Raw genomic sequence first — 10,940 nt, 5'->3', positions numbered from 1 at the left:
TAGTTCAATTACTCTATTCCTGTAAACTTGGAATACAACGGAATTGATGATTGATCTACCTTCTTTTCTCCTCGGCATTGTAGACTTCGATTGCTGTAACATTTGCCAACTACGATGCACCAAGAATGCGGTTCAAGTTGGGGGTCCAAGAAAAGCGGCCGCTAATTGGACTAGTAGAACCTGGAGAAGTGCACTATGCAGTTAACGTTGCTCTATATGGGGGAGAGCTAAAAAGAAGCTTGAGTCTCAATATTTGCCGACGAAATCAGCCCGTGTTAGATGATACGTTTGCCATGTGTGAGCCGGGGAGCCAGTCTCCTTGCGTACATGTCCATATTGAGAACACACGAGCTCATCGGTTCCTAATATGGGAATATGGTTGTGATATCATCTAGTGGGGGGGGGGGGGCAGGCAATATGCTGTGCGAGATGGAGCTCCTGATATTTTGCCTAGGCTCGCAAGCTCGTATCCTGTTGTCTCTTTCCATCTCTGGATAGTCCATATGCAGCGCTGTCCATTTTGGCGCACCTTTAGAATCCTTCTCGTCCAAATGATCTCTCAAAACGGATGATAGATAGGGCCTCGCCTTGGTGATATGATGGCCACAGGCGGCAAAGATAGAAATGTCTGTATAAATCATATACTAAGGAGAGTAAGTATAGCTATTTCTGTCAATATGAATCGACGTCGTTGCATGAGCATGAGCCATAACACGACTGACAATGATACATAGTGCACGTTTTCTCCACCGGCTACTGTGCCGAGTTCAGGCCAGGGCCACATGTCAAAATCCCTGCGCCATCGCGAAACCAACTCAACAGAGTCATTGATAAGTCTAAATTCTTGTTTTGGTTCTGCGTTTATGCATAGTGCCATTGGTGGAATCGCCGAGGCAGAGTGCGAGATTCTGTGCCTAGCTGGAGTCAATCGGTGTAGGCCGTGTTCTGATCCAGGGCTCCCCTAGCCATTTTGCTAGACTGCATCTAGCCAAGACAAATTCCTGCAGCTCAGCTTCTCCACACAATCTGATACGGCCTTGAAATGAGAGGGTTGGTTTTTGGACCGCCAGCTGGCTTTGATTGGGCCTCTCAGGGGGGATGTAGATCTGCACCACCCTGCGAACAAATCGTGCCGCACATCAGATGGACCGGGCACAGTCGGGACGGAAAACGTGCCCCAAACTTGGCGATTTGGGCATTGATTCGCAGCCCTCCTACTAAACGTAACGTTGGAAAAGAAAGGGCGGGCATTTTCTTTGGCTAAGCTTTTTGGAAATGCTAATGCCCCCCTGTATCTTGAGGGTCAGACGGTCAGATTATGCAGACAATTGCCGTCAACTCTTGAGTTTAGTCAGTCTCTTGTGGATCAGACGAAAGCAAGAGGCAATCCTGGTTACTTTGACCTTCCTTTGATAGACGCCGAGCTTGAGTTGCCTGTTCAGCTGCCTTGTGCAGGCTAGAAGTTATGCTTATTCATCGCGGTTTAATATTATCTGCCCACCAGTTGCGATCCATGACTGCAGAGTACCCCATAAGCTGATTATCTCATACGATTTGCAAGTCTCCTGAGAGAGTTCTAACGCGAAACATCTCGAGCATGTCATTCCTTCTACGGCAGGGTTTCGCCTTGGTTGACGAAAGAGGCAGTTCGATGGATGTAAGCCTTTCATTAACGTTACAACTAGCATGGGGTCAGACACACAGAAACTCATCAACAAGAGACTCAAGCTGCGCAACCCGCCGCGGAAGCCGACGTTCTGGATGGTCTAGCGCAGGGGCGAGGAGGAGCTCACTAGCATGGAAAATGCCTGGACCTGCTCTGGAGCTGGGTTCGGAGTATTCCCTTGAACGGGGGGTCGTGTACCTCGTATACGGAACATCGCAAGGCCAATTGGCTCTAAAACAACATCCCACGGAGTTCCGAAGTACTCTCCATACAGACAAACAACTAATGCTTCTATGGAATGTTGTGTTTATATAAAGCCTCGGTGGCTCCCTCGTTGAAGCCAAGAGAAATTCTTCATCACCGCCAGTCTTTCAGCCTCAACCGCATACGACAACTTCTCGATCACAATGCGCAGCTTCGACGCTCTCTTGCTCGCTGCCCTTGCGGCCTCGCCCGCTCTGGCTCGCCAGATTCCCGCCAATGTCCAGAGTCTGTACAACTCGATCCGTGCTCAGGGCACGTGCAAGAACATCCTCAAGGGTGGCTTCTACAGCCAGGAGGGCGACTCCAAGAGTAAGTAGTAAAAGAGGAAGAAAAAGGTCGAAAGATGCTTCGTTCAAGAGGTAACTAATATGAATCTCAGACTTCTCCTACTGCGGTGACCACTTGAGCGACTACCGCATCATGTACCTCCAGGGCACTGGTGGCAACTTGGTCAACATGGACATTGACTGCGACGGTGCTCTCGGCACTGGTGACGGCAGCTGCGACAGCTCTGAGGATACTCAGGGCCAGACCTCATTCCAGGGAACCGTCGCCGGCTACAAGAAGGGTATCAAAGACCTCAACGCCTACATTCACTCTTTCGTCGTTCTCGGTAACGAGGGCAGCAAGAGCGGCTACGTCACCTTTGACCCCCGGTCTGTTAACGTCCAGCCTCTGTCCATTGTTGCTGTTGTTTGCGGCAACCAGATGGTGAGTATCTCAAGAATTCAAGTGCAATTCAGAAACAGCGTATCAATACTAACACTGCTATTAGTTCTACGGCGTCTGGGGTGACACCAACGGTGATGACGGCCCTCCTCTGGTCGGTGAGGTCTCTGACTCTCTCGGCCGCGCCTGTTACGGCAACGCTGTCAACGGCAACGCTGCCCACGACCCCAACGACGTTCTGTACATTGCCTTCACCGGAAATGATGCCGTTCCCGGTGCCAACGGTGCCAACTGGGCTGCCAGCTCCTTCAGTGCCTTCGAGTCCTCTCTGGGCTCTCTCGGTGACCAGCTCGTTGCCCGTATTGGCAGCACTGGTGGCTCTACTCCTCCCCCTCCCGCCTCCTCCACCAAGCCTTCCGGCTCTCAGCCTACCTGCTCCTGGTCTGGCCACTGTGCCGGAGCCTCTTGCGGCAGCGATGATGATTGCTCTGATGACTTGACTTGCAACAGCGGCAAGTGTGGCACCAGTGGGTCTACTTCTCCTCCTCCTCCTCCTCCCCCTTCCTGTTCGTGGGCCGGCCACTGCGCTGGTGCCTCTTGCAGTAGCGATGATGATTGTTCTGATGAGTTGGCTTGCATTAAAAAGGTGTGCGCCGTTGACCCGAACAATTAATTCCGCGGCACTGGCATGGAGTTTAAGAGGTGGTGTCTGTGGAGCTGGTGTTTCAGCGTCTGATGGGCTGAGGCTGGCTCTTCATCGACAATGACACTGCCTGTTATGAGTACGATGCATTTGTTCAAGGCACGAATGATGTTTACTTTATATATTTTGTATATAGGCGGTTGTATTAGCCGTCAATTGTACATAGCTTTATGACAGCGTTGCGGAATAGCGTGGGTTTCAATGGTTATACATATGTTGCTGAACACTCTCATTGTCTTCCTACTGTGATTCTCGGTCTTTTCTTTGTTTAAGCTCTAAAGAGCCTATTATTGGTTGCATATTGGTGACATGCTCCCCGACTTACTAGAGTAGTGCGCCCCATAAACAAACCGGACTCGATGAGAATCTACAGAGTCGGTCAGTATAAAAAGACTTTGCAAAGCTGTGCAGTAATACAGCGGCAATGCCGTAGTAGTTTCAGCTTGGCTTTTAGAGTAACAACTTCATTGGCTGTTGTGAGGCATTAACCCCTTTACAAAACGAAACAATGCCCACATTGCTTGGGGCGCCGGCTCGACCAAATGTCGGATCACGTTCCGGATATGTATTCTCAGACCGACCCTACTGTCTTAATCAGCGGGCATTTCCAGGACATGACTGCTACGAGATGGGACTAAATAACATGTGTTTCATTCAACGGTTGGAAACAGTACATCAAATCACAGAGACTCGGCATGGAATAAAGAGGCATATAAGCACTCTGGCAGAGTAAAATCGTGCATTTCATATATACATAGCGAGTCATATATACATCCACATCTAGCGCATCGACATCATCGCCAAGAACAATATGTACAACTGGCGACGACAAAGTATTTCAACAGCCCGATACGCAGGCGTAAGAATGTGGTTGCGTCTACAAGTCGTATGTTAGTCCAAGCACACAACAACAACTTAATTAGGGAAAGCTTGCCACAAACCATCAAAAAAGTTTATATACAAGAAGGAAGCTCCTCACATCGCAAGAGGTTGAGGCTCGCTTATGCGGAGGCGGGCTTCTTCGCAATGGGCATGTCGTGGGAGTACTTGAGGTTGCGGAGGTCCTTGACGGGGACGGCGGCAGCGACATCAGCAGCGCGCTTGGAGGCGGGCTTCTTCGCAATGGGCATGTCGTGGGAGTACTTGAGATTGCGGAGGTCCTTGACGGGGACGGCGGCAGCGACATCAGCGGCGCGCTTCTCGGCGGTCTTGACGGCGGTACGGTCGCCCTTTGCAATAGAGACGGGGACCGAGTTGGCGTACTTGAGGTCGGTCAGGTCCTTCCACTCGGTGCCAGCGCGCTTCATGCTGGGGGCAGCGAGGGCAAGGCCGGAGAGGGCGACGGCGATGAAAGCGGCGGTCTTCATGATGACTTCTGGGTGAAGAGGTGAAGTTGCAAGGGTTTGATGTAAGCCTTTGGTGTGTAGAAGTTCAGTTCAAGTGCGAGCGCAATGCAAAATCCGGGGCAGATCCAGGACGAGTCTGGGGAGTGACGCCTCGCCTCCTATATATCCAACAAAGTGCCTCCGAGCCAAGCTTTCCGTCAGAGCACCTCATTCGACTGCTCATACCCCAGGTTTATCTCCTGCTCCAAGCAGGTTCGCGCAGGATGCGTATAATATGCATTTTGACCGAAAGATGTGCCGATACGCCGCCCAATCAGGCAGGTGGATATTGTATTGTGTGGTCAGGCGCTAAAGCCTAATTTGCCCTGTTCTGGAAGCTTGCCGATGCTAAGCTGCTGTTTGGAGCATGAAAATGAGCAGTAAGAAAGCAAGGAATGAGGTGGATGGAGAGGTTGAGACTCAGGTGAGCTCTGATGAGCCGTTGTAACGAGTTGATCGGCGGCATCAGAAGGGTGGTTAAGGTCACGGAGCGTCTGGGTTGGTGTTTTGGTGATGGTATAGCCGCAAACTATTGGCGATTCATGTACCCATGCGCATGAACCTCTAAGAACTTTAGTTACATCATTAATGTAAGGCACCTAACGCTTTGAGCGGCAAAATACATACAGTGATATACTTGACAATATGGAGCATTTCGTAGGCCCGATCGGTACCTTGATTGCTCATGTGCCTGAGCCGTGCTTCTTAGTGGTGGGCTGTCCCGTCCCCTGGATGATCGATCAGCATCCGACCAGTTCGAGCAACTACCGTATATGGAAGACACCAAATAGACACGAAGCAAACAAGGCCGAGAGCAGAGGCCCCGCTTTCATTGCTAAGCCTATCCAGAGAGCGAATACAACGATAGAAGCGTATGTCTTACATGGACTATGCGGGGATAGTGAGAGACTTATCAGGTATGGCCGAGATAGGTATATCAGAGAGGCAGGTCGGATGGCGCAATAGACACATGGCGACCTTGGCTATCCGCTCTTGAGCTACTCCCTACTTGGCATCCTGTATCAATATTTGTTACTGTATTCATTTGTCTTCACCTACTATAATATTCCTAGGCCCGGCAGCTTCCTTTCCTAATGGGCCCGCAGAAAAGGCTGAATGCCTGAGCGAGTGAGGCGACAACGGTACATGGAACGGGGAGAATCAGCATCATGACACGCCACAACACAAGTATTCCACGTAGGATCGCAATTGTTAATGAGGTTAAACTGAGGATATCGTCTTGGCATTTCTAGCTTATCACAGATAGACGCTGAAAAGGACCGCTTATTCGTCAAGGATTTTGTACACCATCTTCTCTCCACTGATAGGCCGCATATAGTCCTCATTACGGCTTGCGCTCGATCTCTGTGACACCATCCCGCTGCCCAAGAGCACAAAGCCATCTGGAACAATTCTCTCTAGTCCTCCAGGCATAAGTCGCACAGGGTTGGGCTCCAGTTTCACTTTGCCATCCGCCGCTGCCGTGCTCAAGAAGTTGAAGAACTTTGTAGCAAATACGCGAGCCTCGGGGTTAGCGGCAATAATCGCCCCTATAATGCGTGTTAGCGACATGGAATGGTGATATCATGTGAGTAGGGTTGCTAGATTTCTTCTTGACGTACCGTTATACCCAATCTCATGGCCCAATCCTTCCCACACGGCGCCGTAAATGGGCTTCACGCGCAACTCTGATGGGTCATATTGGCCGCCCTTGGGCCCGCGAAACACAGCCATCTTTGCATTGTCATTCAAGGTGCTGTGAACGCTGTACACGGATTCACCCTCCGAAATGCTATCCACAGCACGGTCGATACCCTTGCCCTCAGTGGCTTCTTTCACCTTTTCAACCCAATTGGGGTCACGGTAGTCAACTAGGACATCATAATTATATGGCGCCTGGCGAAGGAAATCATGCTTAGAAGGGCTCGCTGTGCCGATAAGACGGATCTTGCGGCCGGAAGCACGAGCTGCAAGCTGAACCAGCTGGGCGGCGTATAAGCCGAGAGAGGTAGATGCGCTATAGATGAGCACATTGGTAATATCACTTGCGTTACCCGTTGAAGAATTGACTTGGCCATCAAATGGACACGGGAAACCGAGACGAGGAAAGACTCCTTGAGCAGCTGTCAATCCACACATGCTAATACCAGAAGCAGCCTCAAGCGACATGCTGTCCGGCACCGACCATAGCAGGTCATACGGGGCGGTGATGTACTCGGCAAAAGCTCCAGGGCGATCATTTACGGAGCAAGCTTTACGCAGACGATCGTCAGCATATATATACACATCTCACTGCATCATTCGAAACAGCATGTGGTCTAATATGAACAGTGACTTACCGCCCTGGTGGAATCCTGCCACACGCGCACCGACTTTGGCGCGGAGATCGGACGAGGACCCCAGATCAGGCCCAACGGCAGCTATGACACCGGCGAAATCGGTTCCAATGATACGTTGCTCTTGTTCTGCAATAGGATGCACGGCATAGATGGCGTCCACTGGGTTGAGAGCCACGGCATGGACGTGAATGAGGACTTCGCCATTACGAGGCTCAGGAATGGGAAGCTCTTGAACAGAGACATCTTTGGTTGCGGGAGTAAGAACGAGGGCCTTCATCTTGCTGGCTAGTTTTGGCAATTAGTCAAACTCAAAGAACAAACAAACAAACAAAACAGTATCTAATAGTGAAGATTACTTAGAATAAGTCGACAAAGCTGCCGCGGGGTGATGGTCAAATAAAGGAGACGACTGAATATTGCTGATTAGAATGGTGAAGGACCACACGGGGTGTTTTGCCGTAAAAGGAAATGCTTTGTTTCTTCCTCCTCTGAACGCGGAGTGAAACTACTAATTCGTGATCTTCTCTATTTAATAGGATTCGCTCGAAAGCCTCATTTGTAAGCCTCAGTGTTAGCACCATCTTCAAACTGTTATTGCAAACAACACCAATCGCAGACTCAATATGCAGGATTTTTGCTGCAAATCGTGAAAACACGATAAAACAAGTTGATGCAAAATGCCTCACGAGTAAGCGCTATGCGAATTGCTTGATAATTCAAAATGAATTGCATTTCTAATGAAGCATGTCATTTGAGAAAAATCTGAGCATTATGACATAGCCCTGTCGTTTTAGACTCTGAATAGTGAGGATGGCGCAGGACGGCGCAAGGCGAGTGTGGCCGAGGCTATCTGTACGGTATCCGGATTCGGATTCGATCGAAAAGTCTTTTGCGCATCAAGCTCCAGTTACAACTTCCAGTTATAGCTATTCTTTCGAGCTCCCTTTGAGGCTTTCAAGCTTCTTGATCCAAAGCTAATATGTTGATGGTTTGATGCGGTTAGCGATGGAAAGGTTGAGGTAAGGCTGATAGCTTAAAGAGTGGAATCAACGCGATTCCGAAAGAGTGCTTGTACGCTTGTACTTTCAACGCCATGTAGGATTGGGTCTTTTCTCTTTGCTAGTTTCTCTTTTCTAGAATAGAGATATCTTTTCTATTAGTTCTCAAAGACGTAATGCTTGTAACGTTAGCCTCTCCTTATTCTCAACTTTGTCTAGTTATGATGAGTTGAGAGTTGATAACTTCGGAATCACTAACCGGGATTGAAGCCGGCGCTGGTCCTAACTGGTCGTATTCCGCTAGCTCCTAGTCGTCTCACCTCCACCTTACTCCGAAAACTTCAAATTATCCCCGACCCGTGACTTCTCTTCGCTTGGAACAAACGATGAGAAGAAACCTCACCCCTTTGGATGAATTAAAGGCTTACTATACACTTGCGCCACAGTAAGCATGGGATGCTTCAAACAAGAGCCTTGAATCTACTATAACCTTAGAGAGTGGGCATTGCCAATTATCTTGTTTTCCTTTTAGTAAGCACGAAGGCCGTAGCTCGTGAAGCGCATTTGCATCCCCATCTCGTCGGTATACTTACTTACTCGGTACTCGGCCCGGCCTCTCCAATTTAAAGATCAAAGCTCTGCCTACTCATTAAGGGCACAAGCAGCACTTCGCAAAAATTGCCCATCTGGGATCATAGCAACTCCAGCTGCGGCCGTCAATTCTTCTCGACAGGCAGCTTCTCAACTGACTCAGTCGCCGTCGGTCCAGTAATTTCTAGGATGGTTCGCTCAGTGAGCCGTAGCAAGGGCTGTGCTCGTTGCTTGCAACGAAAAGTCAAGGTGGAACCGTCCCGACGCATCGAGCTTTTGTTTTGCGACTCATTGGCTAACTTATTGACGCCGTCGCAAGTGTGATGAGAAACTGCCTCAGTGCTCCCAGTGCCAACGTATGCGACGGCCTTGTCCGGGGCCACAGACGGGCACAATCTTTGTCCATGCGGTGCAAACGGAACGCGGCCCAAAGGCCGAAAAGAAACTGCAGATACAGGTTGCACCTACGTATCAACAAGTCCCGATAACCAGTGCGGCAATTAGACAATTCGAATGTGCACGAAGAACTGCGGGCGAATCTCCAACTATATATCAGCCCTCAGTTGCTCCGGCATTTGACCAATTATTTCTGACAACCTTTATCGATTCGTTTGCCAAACCTAGCTCCGGCTGTGGTCCTCACCAGTCATGGATGAATCACCTACATGAATTCCTGAATAGCGGAGACGCTCCAATCAGACAATCAATACGAGCCGCGGCAACGGCGTACCATGGCAGAGTAGCTCAAAATGCAGCTGCTCTACGTGCAGCCGAGCATTGCTACGTTGCCGCTCTACGAAGCCAACGCTCTAGACTTACCCCTTATCTGAATTCTCCTAGTTCTCCCTACATACCTGATGATCAGGAGGTCTTTACATCAATGATGCTCCTGTACTTTGAGCTCATTAGTCCATCCTCGACCGCGAGTTGGCTGAAACACTTACACGGAGTTACCAGCCTACTTCAGCTACGAGGCCCAGAAAGCTGTCAGGCTGGTGGATTGCATCTGCTGTTTCGCTCTTTACGATTGCTCGAGGTAATAGATCTTGCCTAGTTTTTGTTTCCTTGGACAATGAGCTGATTCTGTTTAATAGGCGTTTTCGTCGTTTCGAAACCGAAGATTGTCAGCATTAGCATCCGAAGAATGGCGCACCATTCCTTTTGCAGTATCTGGAAAAAATGACATGGATAAGCTCATTGATATCCTTTTGGTGCTTCCAAATCTTCTGAAGTCCGGAGGACTCGACAGCAACTCCTCCATTCATACAAAACCTGCTGTTTCCGTGGAAGAGCTTTCTGCTGAGTTAAGTGTATACAAAGAGCGGTACATACAGAGCATTCTTCTTGCCCATGAAACCAGTCGAAGGATGAACGAATGTCCCGATGAAGATGATGAGGCAGACGATTGCCTTGAGTGTAACACATGGATCGATGGGGGCGGTGACTTTTGCACAGCGATGCCAGAGGCGTTGTTCTATTCCGCTAGAATCCTAGTTGAACATGTTGCATTTGGAGAGAACCTTGAGTCTTGCGAAGATCGCCTCATAGGGGAACAACAGCTCTATGCTTCTCTTCTGTTTAGAATTGCGGAGTTGGCTAAAGAGGAGGGCGAAACAGAACTGAATGCGGGAGCTTGTGTACAGATTGCATTTTGTCTCGAAATTGTTGAATCCTTTGGTCTTTCATCCGCATGTAGGGAGAAGGCGGGATTTCACTTGCAGCAACTGGGATGGGGGAATACAAATTTATCAGGCTGAGGATTTTCGTGGACTAGCTTTTTTCACCTATAACGAGTCATGAATAATTCCAAATAAATGTACATTAATAATTGGTTCATACGTATATAGTTAGCAAGATGGATTCGAGACATGTTGCGTTACCATTACAAATATGCAAAACATCCATCGGCATTTACCAAGTCTTGTTATTTGTCAGCTGCACTATGTCCCTTTCACCACCTCACCTCACCAACAGCTGCAAGATATTGCGCAGTAGACTATCCGATAGACTATCCGATGGAGTATCCGATAGAGCCCCTTATAACAGTTAGCACATGATAATCCATGCCATCGGCTTAATGAGATTGCTGGTGGGGGCTCGTTCCCGTTAGCTTGAGTGGTTTTGTTTCTAGGGAATGTGGTCATGGCTTACAGTTTTACATCTTTGTATTATGCTTCTCCGAGGACGATGGACATCCTGAGCTTCTGTGAGATAACTGATAGATTCGGCGGTAGCTTCATCTAATATGAAGCAGAGAGTCACGTGTTGCAGTGATGGATGGAATGTTCCTTGGCCTGGAATTCGCCATGGATAGAGAGAAATAGC

At 49.1% G+C, this 10,940-nt stretch overlaps 3 protein-coding genes across 3 annotated transcripts; 1 reads left to right on the top strand and 2 right to left on the bottom strand.

Moving 5' to 3' along the window:
• Positions 1 to 2,073: 2,073 nt before the first annotated feature.
• T069G_06446 (fungal chitosanase of glycosyl hydrolase group 75 domain-containing protein) lies at positions 2,074 to 3,272 on the top strand (the record flags this gene model as incomplete). Its single annotated transcript, XM_056173656.1, has 3 exons — positions 2,074 to 2,239; positions 2,310 to 2,641; positions 2,706 to 3,272. 3 exons carry the CDS (start codon positions 2,074 to 2,076, stop codon positions 3,270 to 3,272), a joined length of 1,065 nt encoding a protein of 354 aa, XP_056027235.1.
• Positions 3,273 to 4,303: 1,031 nt separating this feature from the next.
• T069G_06445 (uncharacterized protein) lies at positions 4,304 to 4,669 on the bottom strand (the record flags this gene model as incomplete). The annotated part of the gene is made up of 1 exon (XM_056173655.1): positions 4,304 to 4,669. One exon carries the CDS (start codon positions 4,667 to 4,669, stop codon positions 4,304 to 4,306), a length of 366 nt encoding a protein of 121 aa, XP_056027234.1.
• Positions 4,670 to 5,971: 1,302 nt separating this feature from the next.
• T069G_06444 (zinc-binding dehydrogenase domain-containing protein) lies at positions 5,972 to 7,303 on the bottom strand (the record flags this gene model as incomplete). Its single annotated transcript, XM_056173654.1, has 3 exons — positions 5,972 to 6,237; positions 6,310 to 6,939; positions 7,027 to 7,303. 3 exons carry the CDS (start codon positions 7,301 to 7,303, stop codon positions 5,972 to 5,974), a joined length of 1,173 nt encoding a protein of 390 aa, XP_056027233.1.
• Positions 7,304 to 10,940: the final 3,637 nt, after the last annotated feature.

This window comes from Trichoderma breve, chromosome 4 (genome assembly GCF_028502605.1).
Source record: "Trichoderma breve strain T069 chromosome 4, whole genome shotgun sequence".
In the NCBI taxonomy this organism is placed as follows: Eukaryota; Fungi; Ascomycota; class Sordariomycetes; order Hypocreales; family Hypocreaceae; genus Trichoderma; species Trichoderma breve.
Note: the sequence above shows the minus strand (reverse complement) of the source record. Positions and strands in the feature narration are given on the sequence as shown.